Source organism: Lontra canadensis, unplaced genomic scaffold (genome assembly GCF_010015895.1).
Source record: "Lontra canadensis isolate GAN:19392208 unplaced genomic scaffold, GSC_riverotter_1.0 scaffold60, whole genome shotgun sequence".
In the NCBI taxonomy this organism is placed as follows: domain Eukaryota; kingdom Metazoa; phylum Chordata; class Mammalia; order Carnivora; family Mustelidae; genus Lontra; species Lontra canadensis.
In genome coordinates, this window is record NW_022631054.1 from 11,071,883 (window position 1) to 11,099,247 (window position 27,365).

Sequence of the window (27,365 nt, forward strand, 5' to 3'; positions counted from 1 at the left end):
CCACTGAGCCACCCAGGCGCCCCAAGGCTCCTGCTTCTTGATGAAAATTCCCCCAAGAAGAGTAGTAAGGAAGTATAGAAAGCCTCAGAAATAGGTTCCTGGGACAAAGCAGGCTTACAACTGGCTACTAGCTTCTCATCGAAAAGACTTCTTTCTTTTTCCAGAGTGGGAGTAGGAGGATACCTCCTGCTCAGTAGTTTAAGAGCCTGAGAACAAAGGCTCTGGAGCTAGGAAAGGGGTAAACATAGTCGGCATAGACCAAAACAGCCAAGAGGAATTCAAGAGGCCATAATTAGAGACTACTACATGGCTATTTTGGGATTTGGGATATAAGTGGGAACCATTTCTGGAAGGAAGAGGCTAGACTGATTGAGGTCAGAATTCCATAGGAATGGATAGCTTGGGTTCTCCTTCTGTCTAGCCAGTCTGATTGAGGTGTTCAGGAACCTCGTCTCATTTAGTTTATGTGTAATTCCCTCTGAGACCCATAAACTAGCAATGCAGAATCTGCAGATATGATGGGGAAAAAGTGGGTTGACTGAAAAGAAGCTGGGGCTCTCCTGAAGCTCTTCCTCAGTGGATCTGCGGAAGGCTTTGAGATGAACACCTGACAAAATGCTTAGTGAGTGTGAAGCTCTTTTCTGCCATCGGGTTCTTCACTGTTCCCTATAACCACTGCTATGGTCACAAGTCACCTCCATGAGCAAGGCCGAGGTATTCCGGAAAAATGTCAAGCCAATAGAGCTTTCCGTCTCTCCAGAAAGAAATTCCAAGACTAAGGATTTTACTGGATGTGTGTGTGTGTGCTCACACTGGAGAGGAAGGATGATACTACCATATCAAGTAAGCTCTTTCCAGGTTGCCAATCTATAATAATGGCTTTGCCTTTTTTTTTTTTTTTAAAGATTTTATTTATTTGACACACACACAGAGAGAGATCACAAGAAGGCAGAGAGGCGGTGTGTGTGTGTGGGGGGGCGGGGGAAGCAGGCTCCCTGCTGAGCAGACAGCCCAATGTGGGGCTCAGTCCCAGGACCCTGAGATCATGACCTGAGCCAAAGGCAGAGGCTTAACCCAACGAGCCACCCAGGCGCTCATGCTTTGCCTTTTCTGGTTAGTGCATAAAGCCGAGGGGAGGTGACTTCTCTACAGCTTCAGCAAAGAACTGATCCAATGCCAAAACTATGGTTTTTGCAATGTAGTTTTAACTCTTAGCTCAGTACTAAGGACTCTGCTGTGCTAATACCTGGTTGTTTTTCTAAGAAGCTGCTGAGAGATGGCTAAGATTAATGGGTTTCAGTCCTCATTTCTACTTGGTGGGGTTAAATTTTGGGGGGGCAAAGGAAGAGGGAGAGAGAATCTTAACCATCCTTCATGCTCAGCTCAGAGCTGAGCAGAAGGCTGGGCTCCTTCACAACCTTGAGATCACGCCCTGAGCCAAAATCAAGAATCGGATGTTTAACTGACTGAACCACCCAGGTGCCCCTTGGTGTGGTTAAATTTTAAGCAAAACTGCAGGCTTTGGGAAACTACCCTGAAAATCCTAATGCTTCAGTGGAGAAGAGACTATGAGAAAGACCACAGAGGTCTGCAGCAAGATCTGGAGATCCACTGCTTGGCCAGGCGTACTATACCACATGATGTTCCAGGGCCTAGGATACAAGGAAGAAGCCCTGGGGGTGCCTGGGTGGCTCAGTTGGTTAAGCCTCTGCTTCCAGGAAAGGGCATAATCCTGGGGAGCCTGCTTCTCATCTCTTTCCTTCTGTCCCTCCCCACCACTCTCTCTCAAATAAATAAATCTTTTTTTACAAGGTTTTATTCATTTTTTTGACAGAGAGAGACATATAGCAAAAGAGGGAACATAAGCAGGGGAGTGGGAGAGGGAGAAGCAGGCTTCCTGCTGAGCAGGGAGCCAGATGTGGGGCTCGATCCCAGGACCCTGGGATCACGACCTGAGTTGAAGGTAGATGCTTAATGACTGAGCCATTCAGGCGCCCCAATAAATAAAATCTTAAAAAAAAAAAAAATGAAGAACCCCTGGCCAGGGAAGCAAAAGGGCCTCCAAATTTTAGTTGCTCTTCTGGCTTTGGTTAGAACTTTCTTCAGTTTATTATAGAAGAAAAGGGAACTCACATAACTCTGATGTCGAATATTTCTCAGTCATTACACAAAGCATTTTAAGTTCATTATGAAACTCAATCCTTTTGGCAAGCCTGCAAGGATGGTGGTATTTATTCTAATTTTTACAGAGAAATTTGAGGCTTGCAGTGGCTAAGCTATGTGCCCAAGCGTACATAGTGGTAAGTGACTCTCCTTTGTGTGAGGGGCTTGGACTCAGCCGGTGACTGGGGAGTATTTGGCAAAGAGCCATCAATCTGTTCAGTAACTCTGAGGACAGGTAGGTTCTTCTCTGGAAGGAGCTGGTAGGCTTTCTAAACTTACTCATAACCTTGGGTAAGGAAAGAGTATGGAACTGGAGATACACATAATTTTTCTAGGTATAGACTAAAGGCCTACTTTAGGCCAGCTCACTACCTCAGCCCAAAGATTATGGTTGATTCACCCAGATTTCCGCAGAAGCAAGAGCCTCCTAAGCTTAGCCCAAGGGGTCCTTGTCCAGGAGTCCCTCTAGATGAAGAACCATGTATTATTATTATTATTATTATTATTAAAGATTTTCTGTATTTATTTGTCAGAGAATGAGAGAGAGAGAGAGAGAGAGAGAGAGAATGAGCACAAAAGCAGGGGTAGCAGCATACAGAGGGAGAAGCAGGTTCCCCACTGAGTAAGGGGCCCATTGCAGGACTCAATCCCAGGACCCTGGGATCATGACCTGAGCCGAAGACAGAGGCTGAACCAACTGATCCACCCAGGTATCCTCCATGTATTATTTTTAATGAAATATTTCAGGCACAGAGGTGCCTGGCGGCTCAGTGGGTTAAAGCCTCTGCCTTCGGCTCAGGTCATGTTCCCAGGGTCCTGGGATCGAGGCCCGCATTGGGTTCTCTGCTCAGCGGGGAGCCTGCTTCCCCTTCTCCCTCTGCCTGCCTCCCTGCCTACTTGTGATCTTTGTCTCTGTCAAGTAAATAGATAAAATATATATTTTTTTAAAGAAATATTTCAGGCACAGAAAAAAGTATATATTAGTAGACAACATATAGTATTGTTTTCCATGTTTTAAAATTTTATATAAATGCTATAATTCTCTATGTTTCCCTCTGCAACTTGGTTTTTTCTCCTTCAACATTATTATTTGTGGTGTTCATCCAGGCCGATTCAGGTAATGAGACATAATGCTTGAAGAAATATTTTACCTTTCTGTCTGGCCACTCTTGCTCTTGGTCCTCTAGATGAAAATGTATTGGCTTCAGTGAACAAGCTGAAAATTTCCTCCCTTTGGTTCCCTTTGGTTCACTCTATAAAGGTTTAGCGGTGAGAAATGTCTCCCTCCTAAGAAATCTAAGTCCTTCTATTCCCTAAAGAGAGGCTAAGAAAAAGAAGGCTTTGGAGGGAATCAAAGTAATGAAGTAACAACCTCAAAGAATTAAGCAGTAGTATTCTCCACCTAAGAAGATGGGTTTAATGTAGAGGCAAAAAAGGAGTCAAAAGTCCTAAGGAGCTCCTTTAAGTCCAGGGGATCTTTCCAAGATTTCATAATTTGGTATTTTCAAGAGTGTTACTGAAGAAACATGGAAAAAATTCTTCCAATAATCATGGTCCTTTTGCAACGCTAATTACCACATATTTAATTTTATGTTTAAGGGAGTTCACTTTTATATACAACCAACCCATTAATCAGTATTTTGTTTCATTTCTTACTTGGCTCTATTATTCTTATTATTTTTTAAGATTTTATTTATTTATTTGACACAGAAAGAGAGACAGTGAGAGAGGGAATACAAGCAGGGGGAGTGAGAGAGGGAGAAGCAGGCCTCCCGCTGAGCATGGAGCCTGCCTGACATGGGGCCCGATCCCAGGACCCTGGGATCATGACCTGAGCCGAAGACAGTGGCTTACCGACTGAACCACCCAGATGCCCCTCTATTATGTTTTCAAGGAGAGTTTTCCAGAGGGTTCTTGGGTGACACATCTCCTGAACCCCTGGAGTATTTCTGATGATTTTATATTTCAACCATAACTTGGATTAGCTATGGGACTCTTAGGTCACTATCATTTTCCCTCCAAATTTTCTAAATGTTGTTTCACTCCTAAATGTTTGCCTTAAATGTTCTCACAGAAAAGTCTGAGGCCAGCCCTCCTATGTGCCTCAGTGGTTTTTTCTGTCAGTTCTATGTGCCTTAAGATTTTGCAAAAGTGGGGCACCTGGGTGGCTCAGTGGGTTAAGCCTCCGCCTTCGGCTCAGGTTGTGATCTCAGGGTCCTGGGATTGAGCCCCACATGGGGCTCTCTGCTGAGCGGGGAGCCTGCTTCCCCTTCTCCCTCTGCCTATCTCTCTGCCTACTTATGATCTCTCTATCAAATAAATAAAATCTTAAAAAAAAAAAAAGATTTTGCAAAAGAGATGTTTGCCAATTCTTTGGTTTACCCATGCCCTTCTTCTTTATGTTGGTCAAATCTTGATGTTCTTTTTGGATTTGATCTGCATTCCATTGTATCTGGCAGATATTCCTCAGTCTGTGTACTAGTACGTGGTGGTATTATCTAGTTTTATTGTAGATAAAGTTTCCTTTTCTGGTTTTGCTTGTATGTTTTTATTTTGGTGAGTTTTAAGGAGTGAGGTACTCTACCACTTTTTCTAGTAGTACACACAGCTCTCTTGACAGATGCTCAGCCAATTATGGTAGGGAAGGATAAATCAGGGATTCCTGTTTTTCGTTCAGTAAATACTTCCCAAGATACCTAGTATATAAAAAGTACAGTATTAGGCATTAAGAGATACAGAGATAGAGGAGAACTATTTCTGTATTCAAGAAATCTGTAGTCTATTGAGGGAAAAAAAAGATGCACTAAATGGCACATGAACATACATCAAGTGTTATGGGTGCACAGGGAACACAGAGGTGGGGGAAAGATGGCTGCATGGAGTAGCTGGAATATGTATTGGACTTTGAAAGATGAGAAGGAGGATTTCTATAGGTAAAGATCTCTAGAAAGAGGCAATTCAGGCAGAGTGAATGTCAGGAATAAAGGGGAGTAGAAAAGTAAGGGACCCAGTGAGCTGGGCAGTCAGCTGAGTGTAGGTGAAGAGGACACTCAGGGTAACAATGAGAAGCAATAATATATTGTTGGGCTTTGACAGTGGGCACTTGCTGCCTACAGAAAACACAGAAAATCTAGGTGAAAACTTGGCTCCCTGGCCTGCCTGCCCACATGTGAAGGAGCTACCTTACCCCCTGGGTCATTCACTGTGGACTAGGAGGAGATGCAGGAGATGTTGTTCAGGACCAGAAAGCCAAAGATGCAGAGCACAGAACTGACACTGAAGCCGTGACAATGAAGTTTTCACTAGACTTTGAATTCCTGGGCTTCAGCTGTCATAGAACATGGAACTTCCACCAGAAACTGAAAATGAGAAAGTCAGGCAGGGGCCTTCTCTGCAGTCTGGCCTATACCTTCCCCCAGGTAGTCCTATTAGCATCCCTCATGACCTAAGGACCTTGGGCAGATGTCCAAGCCACTGTCCAGAAAGTCTCGGCAGCTCACCACTGCTGACAGACAAGCAAGCCTGGAATATGAGAAACTCCCTTCTGGACAAATTCATGTTTCTACTCTGCCACTCTGGTCAGATGTAACAGCAGCAGGGTAATAAAGTCTCATGTGACCGCAATTTAATTACTTTTCCCAAATTTACCATAAGTAATTAAAACTAAATGACCTGAAGATAATGGGAAAAGGTTCATATGGGATGCAGGATGTCTGATCTTATCACCAGGAGCTAATTTGCCGGATTGGGTAATCTGTAATGGCCTCCCTACTCATTAGCCCCATGCGGGCTGCCTCTAGCTCTCCCTCAACTTTTTTTAGTTGAAAAAATAGCAGCCACCACCATCTAAACCTTTATTGTTTCCTTAGCTTAAGAGGCCATCCAAGACTATACCACCTCCAAAACAGCAAGTGACTCGAGGATATTATGCTAGGCATTCTCTATGAACTTCTCTCACATGAGCAACCTGAAGTTTCTTACCAAGCCTTGGTTCCTCACCAAGTCCCTTCACGTCAATTCAGGACACAATACTGGCCTTTAAAGAGGTGCCAGAGGGCTGTTCCTTTATCAGCCCGCCCACAGGAGGGGAAGGAGACATTGCTAATTAGAGCAAATGGGAGTCACGGCATTGTCTTCCCTGGAAGGTCTGAGGTAAGATGAGACAGAGTGGAAGTTACAGAGCCTCATGAACTACTCTGGAAGGAGGCAATCAAATGGGTAAAGGCAAGTGTGGTTCTGGTTTTGACAGAATGGTGATGCTGTTGGTCTCGTGCATGAATCCAGAATGGGACATAGAAAAGCAAGGGTGCAATGAGAAGAAAGTCTGGAATTCCGTACTCTGCTCATGTATAAAAATGCAGAAGTTGAGTGGGGTGGCTTCTGAGGCCCAATCTCACTAACATTCCAGGACTCAGTGCTGGAGCTAGATCATGAGGAACCTGGAAGTTCAAACTTTTTCTAAAAGTAGGGGGAAGTCTTCAAAAAAAAGTTGTTGAATAGAACAAGGACATGACCAGAGCTATCCTTCAGAGGACAACACTGGCAACATGCCACCTCTGTGAAATGAGATTAATGATAAACGATGATGGGGACCATAAACTAATGACAGCTAACATTCTATGTCCAAGCACTGTTCAAAGTGCTTTATGTCTATTAATTTAATACTCCCAATAAACCTGTGAGGTAGTTCAGTTTTCACTCCATTTTACAGTGAGAAAATCACGCACAAAGATGTAAAGTCAATTCCCTAAGTGACCAGTAAATGACAGATCCAGGATTCGGTCTGGCAGTCTGACTCCAAAGTTCATGTTCTAATCCGTAAGAGGAATGGCGGAAGGGCAGATTTGGAAGAATAAGAGAAATAGAGACAGCAAAAGAAGTTAGAGAACACCACAATGGTTCAGGAAGAGGTCTGTGGGTCTGACCTCTTCTTCTAACCTCCGGTCATAACCTGGCTACTGGATACCTCCACATACTTAGATGTCCTATAGGCACTTCCAACTGCCATGTGCCCCACAATGGCCTTTCGTCTGCTCCTCCGTCGCCCTTTCTCATCTCAGTGAGTACACCACCGTCTATCCCGTTTCCCCAACCTGGGCTTCACCTACCAACTGTCCTCTCCCTTACCCCTTAGATTCCTTCCTCATCAGTGTCCTTAGATTCCTTTTCTTATGCATGAAATTGTTGATGTTCTCCAAGGTCTTGTCTTGGTTTCTTTTAAGGCCACACAATCTCCCTGGGTGATCTCCTCTACTCCCACAGCTTCGGTTACCATCTCTATGCCCACTGCTCTCCCAAACCTGTACTTCAAACACAGGCTTCCTTCCCAAGCTCCATTCCTGCACATTAAGTCCTGCATGTCAAGGCTGCCTGCTAGGAACTCAACTTATCCCAAATGGAACTCATCATTTCCCTGCTTCCCACCCTGCAAATCCTCTGCTGATTTCTATCTGAGTGAAGAGCACACCAGAAACTGTATTGCTTGGGCAAGAAATCTGGAAGTTTTCCCTAATTTCTCTTTCACCTCACATATCCAGCCAATCACCATGCTTTATAGTTTTTAATCAGCTCATTATTTCTCTTCCCTGTTGCCACTGCTACTGCCTTAATTTAGGACTTCTATTTCTTTCAGTAGTCTTCTGGCCTTCATGCTTATCCTTCTCACACCACCCTCCACAGTGTAGCCAAGATGATCTTCATAAAATGTGGATTTAATTATGCTATTCCTTTCCTTTAAACTCTTAAGTTACTGTTACCTATTAAATGTCATAGTGGATAATCCATGATTTGGTCCTTGGCCCTTGGTATCGCCTTGTCTCCTATCTATCCATTCCTCTTTGAATTCTGTATTTTGATTAATTATGAATTATTTACCATTCTTTCATGTAACAAATCTTTATTGAGCTCCTATAGGCTCTCAAGATGTAACAGTGACACATATATTCTCAAACTAACATTTACTTGTTAGAGCCAGGTAAACAAGATAAGGCCAGACCGTGATAATACTAGGAAGGAAATAAAACAGGGTGATGTAACAGAGAGTACTGGGATAGACTGCTCCTGCTTCTTCTTTCTTTTTAAAGATTTATTTTAGAGAGTGTGTGTGCATATGTCCAGGAAGAAGAGGGAGAGGGAGGGAGGATTTCAAGCAGACTCCGAAGTGGAGCACAGCACCTGACACGGGGCTTGATCTCATGACCTGAGCTGAAACCGAGAATGAGACACTTAACTGACAGAGCCACTCAGGCATCCTGGGACAGAGGATATCTGATAGGGTAGTCAGAGAAGCTTCTTAAGTGATGAAATTCAAGCTAAGATCAAAATGAAGAGATGCTGTCTCACACTTCACACTCTCCATGTATCTAGAACATTCCTTTCTCCAACCCGTTGGCTCTAATCATTTTTCAAGATTCAGATCAAGGATCATTTCCTTAATTCTTTCCTGACCCTTTTCCCTCTGTGACTGCACAGACTTCTACCACTGCACTCATATAGAGTCTTCAGCCTCCAGTGGGTCTCTGTGTTTGACAAGAGAGTGAAATACTTGAGACAGCTCTCTATCATCAGTGATGTGCTGGAGCCCGACTGCTCTGCTTGGGAGAGTTGACTGCTAGCATCTCTCCCCAGCTCAGTGTCTGCTGACACCACTGGCCATGGTGGGAGAATTTACACTACGGAAACTGGCAAATGTTATAGATCAGACCACTTATTTTTTCCCTCGGAGAACTGGTTGTTAACAATTTATCAGCATGCCACGGGGAGCAGTGTACCACCAAATTCTGGCCTGTTTTTGGCAATTAAATTCATATATGCATGCATGTATCTTTTCTTAACTTAATTATTTGAGAGAGACAGAGAAAGGGAGAAGCAGACTCCCTGCTGAGTGGGGAGCCGGACGTGGGGCTCAATCCTAGGACCCTGAGATCATGACCTGAGTTGGTCAGATGCTTAACCAACTGAGCCACCCAGGTGCCCCAATGCATGTATATATCTTAAAACAAATCTTTCTGAAGTTTGTTTTTTTTTTTTTTTAAGATTTTATTTATTTATTTCAAAGACAGAGATCACAAGTAGGCAGAGAGGCAGGCAGAGAGAGGAAGGGAAGCAGGCTGAGCAGAGAGCCCGATGCGGGGCTCCATCCTAGGACTCTTGGATCATGACCTGAGCCAAAGGCAGAGGCTTTAACCCACTGAGCCACCCAGGCGCCCCTGAAGGTTTTATTATGAAAAACAGCAGTCTTCTCTTTCCCCTACTCATTTCCTTCTTCCCAGATATAATTTTTGTTTTATTTTTATTTTTTATGGATTTTACTTATTTGAGAAAGACAGAGAAAAAGCACGAGCAGGGGAAGGAGCAGGGGAAGAAGCAGAGGGAGAAGCAGGCTCCCCACTGAGCAAGTAGCCTGATTTGGCCTCAATCCCAGGACCCTGGGATCATGACTGGAGCCAAAGACAGATGCTTAACTGACTGAGCCACCCAGGCATCCCCCTAGAGACAACCTTTAGACTTCTTTTTGCTGAGTATTTCAGTATTTACCTCCTTATCTCTAGGGAGGGATAGGGAGGTATCACTAATAACATGCTACATAATATCATTCTTTTTTTTTTTTTTTTTTTTTTTTAAAGATTTTATTTATTTATTTGACAGAGAGAGATCACAAGTAGACAGAGAGGCAGGCAGAGAGAGAGGAGGAAGCAGGCTCCCTGCTGAGCAGAGAGCCCGATGCGGGACTCGATCCCAGGACCCTGAGATCATGACCTGAGCCGAAGGCAGCAGCTTAACCCACTGAGCCACCCAGGCGCCCCATAATATCATTCTTGATGCTTTAGTTTTAGGCATTATCAATAGACTTCCCACAATGGAAGATGAAGATTTAGCTCCCCACCCCCCCATCTTTCCCTTCCTATCCCTCATCCTTTCAATACTGTTACAGCAAAATTTTGGTCTTAGTGTTTATTATGACTACATAAATTCTATTTCACAGTTGAGTTACATAGTGAACTATGATGCCTTTTCCTTTCGTGTACTTTTTAAACAGTTCATAATTGTTTTGTTTTTGTTAGATAGTATTCTATGCTATTACTAATTCAACCCGAACTTTCAGCCAGTTGTCTAAATCTTTCAAGATGTTTATATGCATCTGGTATTTTATCACTTCCATCTTCCTGGGTAAGTGCTCTGTGGATTCCACTCCGGGCTAACTGCTCTCTTTATGCTTCAGGCAGTTCATAAAGTTGTCCATCCTTAGATCTGCCTTCAGTATCGTCCAATGATACTTTTTCCTTTTTTAGAGTTGGACCTCGTGTATCTTATCTCTTTCATCTACCGTTCATTTTGGTGGAACACATCTAGAAAAGTTTTTGAGACCTTTTCTATGGTCACACTTAACATTTTGCTGGGGTATAGAATTCTAGGTCGAAATTTGTTTTCCTTCAGAATTTTGAAGGTATTGTTCTAGTATTTTCCAGTTTCCATTGTTGCTACTGGTAAGTCCAAAACAAAGCCATTCTGGTTCCTGATTGGTTGTATAGGACTTACTATTTTTTCTTTGTAATTTTGTAGCACATTTTATTTTCCAGCGTTCTGAAATTTCAAAATGATGGAGGTTTGTTTTTACCCATTGTACTGGGCACTTAGTAGGCCTTTTCATTCTGTAAATTTATATCTTTCACTTGGGGGACGTTTTCCTATATTCTTTTTTTTTTTTTTCTTTTTTTTTTTAAGATTTATTTATTTATTTGACAGAGAGAGAGATCACAAGTAGGCAGAGAGGCAGGCAGAGAGAGAGAGAGGGGGAAGCAGGCTCCCTGCTGAGCAGAGAGCCCGACGTGGGGCTCGATCCCAGGACCCTGAGATCATGACCTAAGCTGAAGGCAGAGGCTTAACCCACTGAGCCACCCAGGTGCCCCCCTATATTATTTCTTAAATAATTTCCTCCTCTGATATCTGAGCTCTCTTTTTTTACAGAACTCCTATTCAGATGTTAAATATTCTGAACCGGTCCTCTCATTTCCTTATCTTTTCTCTTCCCTGTTCCATCTCTTTATCTTTTTTGCTCTACTTTCTGGGAAATGTGACATTTATCTTCCAATTCTTTTACTGGGGTTTTCCTTCTGTTATCACAGTTTTAATTTCCTAGAGTTCTTTTTTTGTTCTTTGAAATAAGAGGTTGTTTGAAAGTATTTCTCTTTCCCTACAGAGTCTGTTTCTTCTAAGTAGCTTTTTTCTAACTGTTTGATTTGTGGATCTTTCATGATAAGCTCTCTTTAGATTGCTGGTAATCTTTGCTTATCTCTTCATCTTTAGGGGAGGATTCTAAAAAAGCTATTTGGAAGCTCTAAGCACATGAATGGAATTCGTCATCCCTAATTTTCACTGCAGGGTGATTTGAGTGGGCTGTTAGAAATATCTGACATAAATAAATTTTTCTTTCTGGGCTGGTCAGAATCTCCAGAGAAGATTCTTCCAGACTTCCTGACTAATGGCTTTATGCCTGGTTGTCAGGGCTTGGGAATCAAGTTGGGAAGTGGGCTTGGGGGAGGACAGAACTTAGTGTCCAATATCCCTGTGGTTTCCAACTTTCTTGGTTTTTAATTATGGTACTTCCTCCCTCAATACTGTCTGTTATCTTCCATGAGTCACTCTTCCTAAAGGGCAAAGGCTTAACCTTTCCCTCAACCCTTCACTGGCAGCTAGGAGAGGTAGTTCAGCTTTCACTGAACTTGCAGTCTTCTCTAACCTTCTCTCCTATCCGTTCCTGCATGGAGACATCGGCAGGTTTCGGAGCTAGAATCAAGGCTTTAGAATCAGCTCTTTCAGGCTGATCGAGTCTAGTGTTTTTTCAAAATTTGTTTATAGAACTGCTTCATGTCCTCTAAGAAGGACAAGTGTCCCTTTCCCACTGTTGCAAACAGCTGTGCTGTTTTAAATACAGCTCAGTTTTAAATACTGAGTTTCTGCATAAGCTTTATCTTAACAAAAAGTAAAGTTCACTTTCTAAAAAGTCTGAAGACTACTACCTTGGTCCTTCCTCTCTTCCACTGCCTATGCTTGCATTTTATACAGGAAAAACCTGAGGTCCATACCGAGGAATGATCTTACTAAACATCGTTCAAGTCTTACTCCAAGTTTAGGCTGTTTATAAACCAAGATTTTAAGATACTCTAAAGTGTCTCAAAATGGGGGAAGACTCTCCATAACTTCTAACACAGAAGCTCTCCCTTAGAAATAGTATGTGGCTTAAATGACCGCACCTCCTAGTCCTCTGCCTTCTTCAGGGCTGCTGTGGGACACCGAGAGAAGCCAGATGACCCTAAGACGTTGGTAAGTGTCATTCCAGCACTGTCAGTGGTGCACTATGGTGACCATCCCATCAAGCAGCATACCAAAGCAAGAGGAGGCAGCCTCTCTCAGGACCGTAACTGGAGTAAGTGTGAGAAAGTTGCTGGAAATGCTTTCCGAGACTATGTCTTTGTGGAGCCGAAACCAAGGCCTCAAAGGGCCTAGGCACTGTTCTTTCCTTCACCTTTCCTTTTCTTCCCTTCCTCAAGGTGAGCCCTTTCCAAGGGTGGAGTGGCTCCCCAAACCTCCCAGAGAATCCAGGCCCCTAGCCTCAAGTGGGTACGGGGGGAAACATACCCTTCCTCCACGGTGACTGAGTTCATGAGAAGGCAACTGGTGATAGTAACTCTATTTCCTATAACACAGGATGAACCAATGACTGAGTGCTTAATGGATGACTTCTCTCCAACCTGCGTATCTGGCCCAATGAGGCTCTCAACTCCAACCTGCAAAAGGCAAATATAAAACCTTGTCCATCCATCTCAACCGACTGCAAACAAATCCCTCAGATCCTTTGAGTTAGGGTCCAATGCAACCTTCCCCCAGAGACACGTCAGCAGAGGGACCATCATCCTTCTGCTCAACCCGATCATGGTCACCAGCATGGGACCATATTTCTCAGGGCCACAGGTCACATAATACCTCTGAGATCAACTCAAACTTACACACTCATGCATTTGTGCATAGATGTGCTCTCTGGAAGAGAGTGCTCAAATCAGGATGAGAAGAGGGACAGAGATGGAAAGCTCCTGTGTCTGAATCCCAAGACTATCATGGATCTTCCTTACAGAATTTGTGTGCCTGGGGTCAGCACCTGTCCAGCTTTGTGAGTGTCTGGGCCAGAAGGTAGTATTTTATTAACCAGAACCCAGTCGGGATTTCCCTAGGACAATGAGTTTCAGGCTTGAGAACCCCAATCTATCTTCTCAAGGATATACCTCAGTGCACCCAGAGACTGTCCCATGCCCGCCCTGCCCAAGCTAGCACTTACCAGGTGTTTGCTGACAATCTGGGCTGATGAATGAATCAGTGATTCTTCTGGACAGAGAACAGACAGCAATTTGGGCACCTTGAGGAGAGAGGTTTGGTCACCAAAGATAAGACCAGAAAATACCCAAACGCATCTTAGGTAGAACTCAATGCCCATGGGGCACCTGGGTGGCTCAGAGGGTTAAGCTTTTGCCTTTGGCTCAGGTCATGATCTCAGGGTCCTGGAATCGAGCCCCACATCAGGCTCTCTGCTTAGCATGGAGCCTACTTCCCCCTTGATCTCTGCCTGCCTCTCTGTCTACTTGTGATCTCTCTCTCTGTGCCAAATAAATAAAATCTTAAAAAAAAAAAAAAAAAAAAAGAACTCAATGCCAGGGAGTTTTCAGCCACAGCTTTCCTGTTTGGGTGAGGCAGGGCAGGAGGCTGCTGTATTTCCCCCAGGACAAGGATTATTATTTTTTAATTTTTGAAGATTTTATTTATTTATTTGACACAGAGAATGAGCACAAGTAAGCAGAGCGGCAGACAGAGGAAAGAGGGAGGAGCAGGCTCTCTGCTGAGCAGGGAGCCCAGCATGGGGCTCGATCCCACGACCCAGGGATCATAACCTGAGCCAAAGGCAGCTGCTTAACTGACTGAGCCACCCAGGTGCCCCTAGCACAAGGATTATATATGCAGTAAATTCTAAGTGGTCTTATCCTTAGTTTCCTAGCTGAGCATCTCCTCCCTGATTTAATAAATTAAAATTAAAATCAAAACATTTAAATAAATTTAAACTTATTTATCTATTCAAATAAACTTAGATAATTTATTATAAATAAATTTAAATATTTAAAGTAATGCCATGTCCCTCAAGGCATTGAGACAAGCCTTCAAGAGGCCTACTGAGGGCAAGAAGCATTCTGAGTCCTGACCATACTCATTCCAGGTGTCTGCTCCCCTCCTAGACAGTGTGGCCATGCCTAAAATGAAGGTAGGAACAATGTCAGACAAATTCTACAATCAGGACAGTTCCTGAGAAGGCATCCATGTTCTTCACCAGCCAAAATAAAAGGTTGAAGGTGTTCACACTATACTCTCTCCAGCAGGAGAAAACTGAAAAGGTACAGATATGGAGAATTTTAGCTCTGGACCCATTAGGAAGGCACAGGCAGCGTGCCTATTGTCATTCTCCAGCCTGGCCAGTGTGCTGGTCAGGGCGCTACGTGTGGTGGCCACACTGGCCGAGGGGCGCCATGCCAGGACTGGCTGCACGGGCAGTGTGAAGGCTAATCCCTCAGCCCTTATCCCCGGGATCTCCTCCCTTCATTACATTTCAACCATGGCCTCTCCAGCCCTCTCCGCCACACAGTGCTAAGCTGATACTTCAGAACACTCGTCCCTAGTCTTGCTTGCAGACCAGCAAGCTCTAGTCACAGAACTGAGAAATGAGACCTGAAAGTCAAATTAAGGATGGTTTCTAATAACTCTGACCCCAAACTGGGGCTAACTTTATTGAGGACTGTCCTTAGTAAATGTGGGACTGGTTATGATTTTTCATAAACTCTCTGGCTTGGGTTCTCTTGGATCTATAACCAATCCAGGGTAAAGCCAGCTTGAGGTCTAGGGCTGGGGCTACACCTATCATACAGTGCGGGTCCTCAAGATTTCTGAGCCGGGTTTTCTTCAGGGACTACATTCCAATCCCGATTTTCAACAATTATCATTCTACTTCACCTTCCCCCTTCACTTCTCAGCTTACACCTGCACTGACAGTTTTCACAGAGTTCTACGGAAACCATGTCAAGAGCTAATCTTTTCATCCTCTCATCTCCATTGTCCCGCATGCCACCCTAGGGTAGTTCCCTCAGTCACCTACCTTTCCCTCTTCTCGTCTCCACCCTTTACTGCCCGGTTTCCATTTCACAGTCCCATCACCCCTTCCTCCTCTGCCCGCTACATAGTAAAGAGCTCCCCTACATCCTCAGTATCTTCACTGTCTCCTCACTCCAACCCCCTTTAACTAAACGTGACTTATCTTTTAGAGCACTGCTTCCCCTTCAACAGAAGCTGCTCATTCTTGTATCTCACAAACTTCAGGGTTAAAAGGAGGGGTTAGCTCTCTGATGCTGTTTCCAGACACTTCCCTCTCGTAGACATTCCTTCTTCGAGGCTCTACCATCTGCCTATACTTTGTTCCTTTACCTTCTTAGGAAAGCCTCCTCTCTGTGCCTATGTTTGCTTCATCACAGTAATGATTACACAGTATTTATCTGCTTGTTTATGAAGTAATGCAGATCTCCTCATGACCAGAACAGGAGAAAGGTGCTGAATCCAGAGGCCAAAAGTTAGCCTTATTAGGGATCTCAGCCCTTCTTTGGAGCCATATGGAGCCATAGGCCCACCACTTCCTTTGGAGCCATAGGCCCACCACTTCCCTTTTTGCTGCACCTGAGTGCCCAACCCAGTGGTACCCTTGACACGCCAGGTCTTGTTCAACCTTGGGAATGAGAGGGATTCTGAACAAGTCACTGGGTACTTAATGAAGAAATAAGACAAAGGCTCAGTCTGTTTTTAGGGCAGGAGCTCCCACGATTCCTCTTCTAAGCCCTTCCTCTTACCTGCCTGTTTGCTTCCATGTAGAGTCCCAGGGTGCTTACTCGAGAGCAGAGCCCCTCTTTCATGATATGGACATAGCAGCGCACCTGTGATTTGGATAAGTCTTCACACCTGTCTCCCCGACAGATATTCCAGCAGGCACCATAGGGAGCAAAGGTCAGCGCATTGCCTTCTTTTATAAAACTGAAAATATCTTCAGAATAAACAGAGCAAATAGAGACTCAGTCATATTTCGAAAGAGGGCATAGCTCACACCTCTCTCCTGGGAACTTACCCATACAACATGAACCCTGGAGGAAATCCCATTAAAACTTTAAAGAATAAGTTAAATTCAAAGAGGCAAGATGCTTTCCTGAACTTTGGAAATACTGTAAGATACAAAAAATGCTTTAAAAAGAGGTCTTAAAAGCCAAGTTTGACCAATAATGAAATACTACTAAGGACAATAAAACAGAGGACTCTTGTAAATCATTACATAAATTAAGCAAGGGTCCAGGCTTCAGCGACCAGCCATGTTGGCTTTGTGCTGCTAGCCTCTATGACCATATCTAGTAGTTGTGTTATGACAGAAATAGTATAGGACTTGAAGCCAGAGTTATCTGGACCCCAGTTTTTCAATTCTTAAAACAAACATGTGAGATCTTTTATTGTATGATAAGAAAACTGGGGTTCAGGGGACTGAGTAACCTGCCTCAGGTCACAGAGCTAGTAAGTGGCAGAGTAAGATTTCAAACTGAGGTCTGTCTGATGCCAAGACCTGGTATCTTAACCATCATGTTATACTGCCTCCATTTATTCACTTGATAACTACTTTTTTGGAACACGTACTATGAACCCAAGACTGGCCAAGGACTAGGCAGGGGTATGAGAGCAAGTAAGACAGACCTCTCCCTACATCCTGGAAAGGAGATAGTCCGATGGGCCTCTGCCTGAACTGTAATAGTATACTCCTTCACCCTTCTTCCCTTGATAGAAGAGGCTGAATTTAGTCAGGAACGGGGCTGCCCAGAGCCTAGGGAACAGGGTAACTGAGAAGTAGGAAATATTACTCAAAATAGTCTGGCGAGAGATACAGCCAAACCATGGCTCTGAATCGGAGAATGGACTTGAGGCATGATTAGCTGATCCTTGAAGGGCACAGTGACAGAATCTGCTTGAGCAAGCCTACGCAGAGCTCAGGGAATAATGTCAGCTACCCTGTCTTGCCTGGTGGTTAGACAAGAAGCTGTTGCCTTGTTGGCTAGCTACTCTTTCCAAATGTGCTGCTAACTCCTATTACTGCAGCAATCCAAGCACTGACCTAAGGACTTGAGCTCCTTTTTCTTTAGATCCTCCTCTTTGTCTTCTTGTCCTTGTTGCGAGGAAGCTGAGGAGAACTGTTTTCTTATTAGGTATGGAATTAGTTCACTCCGGATGGAAGTGATTGACCTAGGAAGAAAGAGTGGTCAAATATGAGAAATCTGACTGTCTGGGTGCTATGGGGTCAAAAACTCTACAACCAAGGAAAAGCCAATTTCCTTCCTGTCATGCCACCTTGGGACTGACAGAGATCAAAAGTGGCTTGGATTTGGCAGTTCTGGAGAAGTGGAGGATCTAAGTTCTCTATCAGCTTCAAGCTGGAGGTAGAAGGGTAGTGCACTAAACCCAAGAATTTATGCAAGAATTTATGCAGAAAACAGTTTTGTTGTTGTTGTTTTTTAAAGATTTATTTATTTGACAGACAGAGATCACAAGTAGGCAGAGAGGCAGGCAGAGAGAGACGGAGAAGCAGGCTCCCTGCTGAGCAGAGAGCCCGATGAGGGACTGATCCCAGGACCCTGGGATCATGACCTGAGCTGAAGGCAGAGGCTTTAACCCACTGAGCCACCCAGGCGCCCTACACACACAGTTTTTAAAAAAATATATATATATTTAAAGGTTTTATTTATTTGAGAGAGAGAATGAGAGAGAGAGAGAGCATGATGGGGAGAGGTCAGAGGGAGAAGCAGACTCCCTGCCGAGCAGGGAGCCCGATGTGGGACTTGATCCCAGGACTCCAGGATCATGACCTGAGCTGAAGGCAGATGCTTAACTGTCTGAGCCACCCAAGCGCCCCTTAAATGTATATTTTAACATTTTATTTATGTCTTTGATTTTAGTATATGTGCTGTTGAAGTAAGCACTTGTTTATTTGAGAGAGAGAGAGAGAGAGAGAGCAAGAGAGAGAGAGAGAGAGGGAGAGCGCACAAGCCAGGGGAGAGGCAGAGGGAGGGAGAGAGAAGCAGGCTCCCCACTGAGCAGGGAACCCAACTTGGGGCTTGATCCTAAGACCCTGGGATGATGACCTGAGCCAAAGGCAGACACTTAACCCACAGAGCCACCCAGGCACCCACAGAAAATAGTCTCTTACAACAACCAATTTACATGGTATATATGCACATGTGTTTCTGTGTGTGAGTATATTTTAACATGCTGCCTTGATTCTTAACCAGCAATAACGTATTTGAAGGAAGAATGCTCCAGTCTTGAAAAATGTTGTTTATTTTTTTTCAAAGATTTATCTATTTATTTTAGAGAGGAAGGGCAGAGAGAGGGAGAGATGCTCAAGCAGACTCCCCACTGAGCACAGAATCCCACTTGGGCCTTGATCCCCCCACCTTGGGATCATGACCTGAACTGAAACCAAGAGTCAATGCTCAACTGACTGAGCCACCCAGGTGCCCTGAGAAAAGTTGTTTAAAAACATTAAAAAATTTTCTCTATAAAGGTCTTGCATATCTTGTTAGATTAATCTTAAGTATCTTACATTGTTTGTTTATATTATAAATAGTGTCTTTTATTTCTTTATTTTTAAGATTTTATTTTATTTATTTGACACAGAGATAAAGTTAGTGAGCACACAAACGGGGGAGCGACAGGGAGAGGGAGAAGTGGGCTCCCTGCTGAGCAAGGAGCTTGATGCAGGACTCTATCCCAGGACCCTGGGATTATGACCTGAGCTGAAGGCAGACACTTACCTGACAGAGCCACTCAGGCACCCCTTAAATAGTGACTTTAAAAATTTTTTTTTGTTTGTTTTAAATATTTTATTTATTTGACAGAGAGAGAGAGAGAGAGAGAGATGGATCGATCACAAGTAGGCAGGCAGAGAGAGATAGAGAGGGAAGTGGGCTCCCTGGTGAGCAGAGAGCCCCCCGTGGGGCTCGATCCTAGGACCCTGAGATCATGACATGAGCTGAAGGCAGAGGCATAACACACTGAGCAATCCAGGCGCCCTAAACAGTGCCTTTTAAACAATTATTTTCTTCTTGTTGGTTTGTAGAAATTTAATTTACTCTGTATTTTAATCTAGTGGCCAATACCTCACTCAACAACTTTGCTAATTCTAATAATTTATCTGTACATCCCGACAATCATACCAACTATGAAAACAAGACTTTTTTTTCTTCCTTTCTAATCCCTGTAACAGGGAAGAAGGGACTCAATCCTTAATACAGTGAGTACGCTTTTGAAATATAAGCACAGAAAGGTGAGAGACCAGCGCAAGATTTTTAGTTTTCTCTTTCACGCTGTGACCTTGTCAGAATTTTAAATCATTAATTAATTTATTTAGGATTTAACAAGCAACTATTAATACGCCAATTACTGTGCTAGGCCTTGGAAATATACTTTCTAACTTCAAAGAATTCATAATCCAGTGGACAGGAGCCTGATCCAGGATTTAAGGAAGAGGGTAGAAGGAGATGATTCTGATCAGGTAGGCAAGGGAGCCAAGTCATAGAAGCCTTCTGCAGCAGTCTCTAGTCTGAAGTGAGACGTTAGTGGGGATTTTTAAGCAGGAAAATGATACTCATCAGTTTTATTTCTTTGTAAGATAATTCTGTTAGCAGTGGAAACAGGCCTGATATAAGGAGAATGAAGACAGGGAGATGAGTTACAAAACTTTTAAAGATGAGATAATATGGCCCGAGAGAGACACAGAGAGAGAGAGAGGAGTTAATGTACAAGCTGCCCTATAAACCCGACTGCCACAGCCTACTTCACTCCCCCACCCCTACCCCCGTTCAGAGAAGCTCTTCAGGCTGACAAGGGACCACACAGATGGAGTGTCACAGGAAGGCAAGACAGAGGCAGAGGCTGAGGAGGGTAAGCAAAATTATGAACCCTGGAGCTACACAGTTCATGGTTTTTGTCATTTTCAAAGGATCAAGTCAGACATCTTTGAAAAATTCTGTGTAAACTGGAAGCTCTTGTACTGAATTTCAATGTGATTTTTCTCCTGATCCTTTGATGGAGATTAAAAATTTCCATATGAATACAAAGAATGAAACAACACTTACTCTTAGCTCTTTTTCTCCCCTTTTAATGCACCAAACCAGTTGGGTAGCAAATGTTCCTTGGCCCCCTCTGGTGGAAAACAAGTCAATTCCCTTTGAAAAAATGACAAAGCATGGGCAGCTGGGGGATTTCAGAGCCATGATATTCACATTATGGGGCAAAGAGAACTGTCACCGCAGAAGCAAATAAACAAGCCTTGGCACACAGCCCCTTAGGGCAAAGCTCTTGAAGATCAGACGGTGATTTAAAGAGAGGACATGAAACAGTCCTGCCAGGCCCACCTGCCTCTGCTGGCACTCAGCGTCAGGTCCATTCCCATAATGCAGTTAGCTCAGCAGCATTACAGAGGACAAAATTACTCTTCCTGCTTCCTACTCAAAGTAGAGGCAGCTCAATGCTATCCCAAGAAGTGGGATAGGCCACTGTGAACCTTTGTGAACGTCCTGACCTTGGGGCCTAAGATAAGCAGCTGGATCTACTGCCCTGAGCCTGGGCAACCTCACTTTTCCCCTTTCCTCTTATACACATCCTTCCAGAAACACCTGCCTCATCTCATGAATTACAAGCTTCCATGAAATAAGAAATCACAAAAGAGAACAATAGATTTTGGTTATTAGTTATGAACAACTCCACCAAATTAAAGACAAAATAATTGCTATCAATAGGACAAAAGATTAATATCCTAAATAGATACATGTTAAAAAATATTTTTAAAGAAATAAAAATTAAAACAAGATGCGGTTTCTCCCCCAATCAAACTAGCAGATTTAAAAAAAAATTTTTTAGGGGTGCCTGGGTGGTTCAGTCAGTTAAGCAACTGCTCAAGTCATGTTCTCAGGGTCCTGGGATGAGCCCCCCAACCCCTTCCATCAGGCACCCTCCTGGTTCATGACCTGAACCCACGGCAGATGCTTAGCCAACGGAGCCACAAATAAACTTTTTTTTTTTTTAAGATTTTATTTATTTATTTGACAGAGAGATAGAGAGCACAAGTAGGCAGAGCAGCAGGCAGAGGGACAGGGAGAAGCAGACTCCCTGCTGAGCAGGGAGCCTGATTTGGGACTTGATCCCAGAACCCTGGCAGCAGCTTAACTGACCGAGCCACCCAGGTGTCCCCAAATAAGTAAGATCTTTAAAAAAAAATTTTTTTTAAAAAGATTTTATGTATTTATTTGAAAGACTGAGTGAAGGCTGTGGGGGTGAGTCTATGTTGGGGGAGGGAAGAGCAGACTCTACACTGAGCCCAGGAGCCCAACCTGGTGCTCAATCCCAGGACCCTGAGATCACAACAAGATCACTACCTTGAGCCGAAACCAAGAGTCAGATACTCAACTGACTAAGTCACCCAGGTGCCCCTCAAATTAACAGATTTAAAATAATTCTCATTACCGATAAGGATGCTTTGAGACAGTTACTCTCATACTATGGGAGTTAGAGTATAAACTGGTAAAATCTTTTCTGAAAAGAAACTAGCAATATAGAAAAAGTGTTCAAGATATTCATATTATTTGACTGTGTAATTCTATAAAGCTATCCAAGGAAAACACATTATGCTCAATAAATATTTGCTGAATACATGAATGAAAATTTCAGATTATAAAAAGGATCTTTGAGGGGCGCCTGGGTGGCACAGTTGGTTGAGTGCCCCACTCTTGGTTTTGGCTCAGGTTGTGATCTCAGGGTCGTGAGATTGAGCCCCATGTTGGGCTCTGCGCTGGGTGTGGGAGTCTTTCTCCCTCTCCCTGGTCTCCCTCCTCCTTGTTCTCTCTCTCTCTAAAATAAATAAATAAAGAAATAAATCTTAAAAAAAAAAAAAAAGTATCTTTGGTCAAAAAAATCATTCCTCTTAATGTTATTTATAAAAACAGGGAACAACCAAATATTCAACAATGGAGGAAGAATAATAATACATCTACGTAACAGAATATCATATAGGCAAAACTCTGATTGTAAAGAACACTTTAATGACACAGGAAAATGCTCATGAAATAGTACTGAATAAAGAAAATGAAATGCTCCTGTAATAATACTGAATAAAGAAAAAGCAAATTATTTTTACAGCATGATTTCAAGTATGTATATGTATATATAAAAATAAAATAATGGGAAGAAATACACTAAAACGCTCTTAGTTGTCACACAGTAGAATTATGGGTAATATTTTGTTTTTATATTTTTTGAATTTTCCAAATCCATAGTCATAAGCCATTCCTTATTTCTTCTTCCCTTACTTTCTGTGGCATCACTCTCTTGATCTGTTCCTATTTCTGATATCTCCTTCCCCTAAAATAGTGGGTGTTTCTTAGTATTTTTCTTTTTGTCTACCATTTTTCTCATGCTATTTATCTCCCTGAGACTGATCATCACTTAGTGGCTTCTTTGCTGCTTATTCCCAAATGTGGACCCAAAGCCAAGATCTCTTCTCCTTACTTTAGTCTCACAATTCCAACTGTTGGATGGACCCTGCCATTTGGATGACCCAGATACCTTAATTTCAATGTCTAAAATCAAAGGCATCATCATTTCCCCAAATCTCCCCACACCAACATTTGTTATCTTGCTTAGTGATATGAAGATTCATTTAGTCACACAAGCAAGAAATCTAGTAACCACCTGATTCTTCCTTCTTCCTGCACTCTTCACATAACCATTCACCAAACACTGCTGACTTTTATGCCCTCAATCTCTTTTCAAAAACTGTCAACTTCAGGGTGCCTGGGTGGCTCAGTGGGTTAAAGCCTCTGCTTTCGGCTCAGGTCATGATCCCAGGGTCCTAGGATCGAGCCCCGCATCGGGCTTTCTGCTCAGTGGGGAGCCTGCTTCCTCCTCTCTCTCTGCCTGCCTCTCTGCCTACTTGTGATCTCTGTCAAATAAATAAATCTTTAAAAAAAAAAAAAAACCAAAAACTGTCAACTTCTTTCTATCTCTATTCCAACAGCTTAGTCTAAGCCGCTGTCATCATTTGTTTGGATTGCTTCAACTGCTTCGAGTTGGTCTTTCTCCCTCCAGTCTTACCTCCTGAAATCTGTCCTTCATATTGTAGACAGAATACTCTCTCTAAAGTATAATCTGATCATGTGTCTTATTCCTACTTTCTAACCCTCCATATTGTGGTTTTCCTAAAGTACAAATCTGATCTTACCTCCTTAAATTTAATGTTTAGGATAGTGGTTACTTCTGTGTGTTGTGGGGGATAGTTACTGTCTGGTAGGTAGCATCAGGAGAGCTCCTGGAAATCTGGTAATACTCTGTTTCTTGACTAGAATAGTAGTTATAAGGGTGGGTTCACTTTGTGAAAATTATTGAGCCGTAAGACTGCTCTCAAGTATCATTTCGCCTTAGAAGTCTTTCATAACACTTCTAGCTTCTGAACTGTCACAGCAAAGAGAATTATATACTGTTTTTAAATCCATATCATTTTTGAGTGTAATGTTAGGAAATTAATAGATATCACCTCAAAAAAATACCATGAGCAATCCTCATGGTAGGTATTACTGTCCTTATTTTATAAGAGAGGTAATTAGAGCTTAGAAAGATTAATTACCTTTCTTTTTGAAGAAATATTTTATTTATTTACTTGTCAGAGAGAGAGAGAGAGAGAGCACACAGGCAGGCAGAGTGGCAGGCAGAGGCAGAGGGGAAGCAGGCTCCCCGCCAAGCAAGGAGACTGATATGGGACTCAATACCAAGATGCTGGGATCATGACCTGAGCCGAAGGCAGTCGCTTAACCGACTGAGCCATCCAGACGTCCCTAGGTATCTTTCTTAAGGTTACTACAGCTTTATAATTGGCAGAGCTGAGACTTACTTTGTATCTATCCCAAAGACCATGACTCTTTCCACTATGCCATAGTAATTAGTACCCTGTTTATTGCAAACATAGCACTTTCCATAGGATTTATAATTTTTTGCTTATTGTTTATACAGATAGACATGTAGGAAGTGCTAAATAAATATTTATTTGAATAAGTGAATTAGTAAATGTGTAAATGACTGTCATCCTCTAGGCCAGACAGCTGCCAATAATTTCTTCTTCTGATTTTTGGACATTGAAAGTAGAGCTTTCCTGATCTGGAACTGTAATAAATTCTAAATATGTTTTTCTATTATTAATATTACTACCATTAAAAATCCAACATTTGAAAAAACATACGATTATTAGTTCTGCTGAAATCTGATATTTTAGTCTTTTGCCTTGGTCTCTGATCAAGTCCTCCCTGTGGCTTCAAGCTTCCAGGGAAGGACTAAAAATGTTGTCCATGGCAAAGGAAAACATTTGGCTACTTTTCATTCTGGCTTTTCTGTCTCTGTAAGCAAATCACAAGAGCAAATCCTCTAAATATCTTCCGCTTCAAGTCAGTCCTTCAAAATATTAGGAAAGAGGTAGAAGAGGAAACCTACTTTTATAGGGCCTGGAACTCAAGTCTACAGAACACAGTATTAAGGGCTTGGGTTTTCTTGCCTCTTCTTTCAGCTCTTGAAGCAGAGCTCTAATTGGGAGGATCCGGTGATTGCTAAGTTAACTCTGTGCTTTGTTTTCAGGCTCCTCCCCACCCCACAAAGTAAATAGATACAATGTGAAATAGTAAACAGGAAATTATTTTAGATTAAAAGGTACTGACTTTATTATTTTTTTTAAAGATTTTATTAATTTATTTGACAGGCAGAGATCACAAGTAGGCAGAGAGAGAGGAAGGGAAGCAGGTTCCCCGTTGGGCAGAGAGCCCGACACGGGGCTCGATCCCAGGATCCCAGGATCCCAGGACCCCAGGACCATGATTTGAGGGGAAGGCAGAGGTTTTAACCCACTGAGCCACCCAGGCGTCCCAAAGGTACTGACTTTAAAGCTAGGTATTTGGCGTACAGTATTCTGTGATACCATTTTCCTTTTTAACAAAAACAATGAAAATGGCTATGAGAATAAATTTTCAGTGTGGTGCTAATGGCTTGAGAAAGAAGAACATGTTCACATCCTATAGGATGGAGAGATTGCTTAGGGTTATGTCAACCGAATGAGCACTCAAAGAATATACTTGGGTACTTACTGATGTTTGTTGCTTTGAGTTTTTAAAAATTTATGGTAAGTCCAACTAATTTTTTAAAAATGTAAAAACTATTTTTTGAAATGTATATTAAATAAAAGACATCTATTTTAAATGTATAGTTTGATGAGTTTTGTCAGATGTATACTACTGTAACTGTTACCCCAAAGGAAGATATGGAGTATTTTCATCAACTGCCCCAGTTCCCTTATGCTTTTATTATACCATTATACTACTCTACTATACTCTATTACTACTTACCACATTTTATTGTAATAATTTGTTTAACCTGTCTTCCTCACCCTAAACTGTGAGGAACCTGAAGCAGAAACTTCATGTTTTTATCTTTACTACCTAGCAACGCAGTGCCTGACACACTGTGGGTGATCAATTAAAAGTTAATTTGAGTTCTTACTGTGCACCAACTACTGCTCTCCGCTCTTTTTCTAACTTCAATTTTATTTTTTAATTTAATTAATTTTTTAAAAAGAGATTTTATTTATTTATTTGATAGAGACACACTGAGAGAGGGAACACAAGCAGGGGGAGTGGGAGAGGAAGAAGCAGGCTCCCCGCTGAGCAGGGAGCCCCATATGGGACTCGATCCCAGGACCCTGGGATCATGACCTGAGCCGAAGGCAGATGCTTAACAACTGAGCCACCCAGGCGCCCCTCAATTTTATTTTTTTAAGTAGGCTCCACACCCAGGGTAGAGCCCAACATGGGACTTGAACTTATGACCCTGAAATCAAGACCTGAGCTATCAAGAGTTGGACGCTTAACCAACTGAGCCACGGAGGTGCTTCTGCTCTCAGCTCTTTACAAGTATTTTCAACAACAACCATATGGGTCAGGTACTATTATTCCCAATTTTCAGATGAGAAAAGTGAGGTTCAGAAAATCAGACACCCATCCAAGGTCACACAGCTCAGTTATTTAAACTTCTCTTGTCAAAGGCAGTGCAGGTTTTCTTTTCTCCATAGCTTTCCCTATAGCTTTTCTACTTGGTCAACTACAGAAAACCTCATCTCTTCTTCCACTACTGATATTACTGATGTATCTATCACATTTCTTCAGCTGTCTGAACTATCATCACATCTCTTCTCACGCCATTCACCAAGCATATATTGAGTGAGTTAGCAGCAATCCAGGTAGGTATCTAATCTCAAAAGAATTTGGGTAGAAGACATTAACATGTAAACATCTGAAAAATAAAAACAATCCCCTGCCCAAAAAAACCACAGGGCAAATATGTTGCCGTTTACAGGTTAAAGACAGTGGGGGATTGCTAAAGTGTCCTTTCTTGAAGTAGTGCCTGCCAGGTTTATTCTTCCCTTCCATCCCTAAAGGAGTCATCATTTTATAACCAGATAATTATAAGCTTCCTACTTACCTTGAAGGAGTCTCCTTCTCACCCAGCATGGTCTATGTTCTCCTGCCAGGTTGTACCACTGCTCATTCCAAAAGGGACTATTCTGTTTGAAGATCTGTATCTCCCTGTTAAGCTTTCAAAGCATTCTACATGCTGCTCCCACCAAACTATTCAATCCCATGTCCCACAACTTTGAGACAAGACCTCCACTATTCCAGCTAGGAAGGAATAAAGAATATCTTGAATACTATTCTCATTTGTCCTGTTTTTTCCTAATACATTGAACTTTATCACTTTTCAATATAATGCCTTTAATCCCAATGATTCTGACAGGTGTAGGGTAGATGGGGGGAATGAAGACATAAGGGTCTCTTTAACAGATCCTGAGATGGGGAGGTTGTCTGAGCAGAGGCTCTGTACCATTCTCTGTTGCAGCAAGCTCTGGGAAAGTCCCATTCGAAAGAGCTTCTGGCTATGAGCCACAGAATCACCAAATTAAGGCTTGTCCTTAAGGCACAGAGCACTGCACTACATTTGCCAGG

General features: G+C 42.7%; 1 protein-coding gene across 4 annotated transcripts in view; it reads right to left on the reverse strand.

The window, feature by feature from the left end:
* EIF2B3 (eukaryotic translation initiation factor 2B subunit gamma) overlaps positions 1 to 27,365 on the reverse strand; it is a 135,100-nt gene that overhangs the window by 15,967 nt on the left and 91,768 nt on the right. For all 4 annotated transcript variants that reach the window (XM_032877608.1, XM_032877609.1, XM_032877611.1 and 1 more), the window contains 4 exons: positions 17,393 to 17,520; positions 16,095 to 16,285; positions 13,496 to 13,573; positions 12,802 to 12,950 (listed from right to left, as the gene is read on the reverse strand). In XM_032877608.1, coding sequence (XP_032733499.1) covers positions 12,802 to 12,950; positions 13,496 to 13,573; positions 16,095 to 16,285; positions 17,393 to 17,520 — 546 coding nt within the window. The remainder of the gene's footprint in view (positions 1 to 12,801; positions 12,951 to 13,495; positions 13,574 to 16,094; positions 16,286 to 17,392; positions 17,521 to 27,365) is intronic.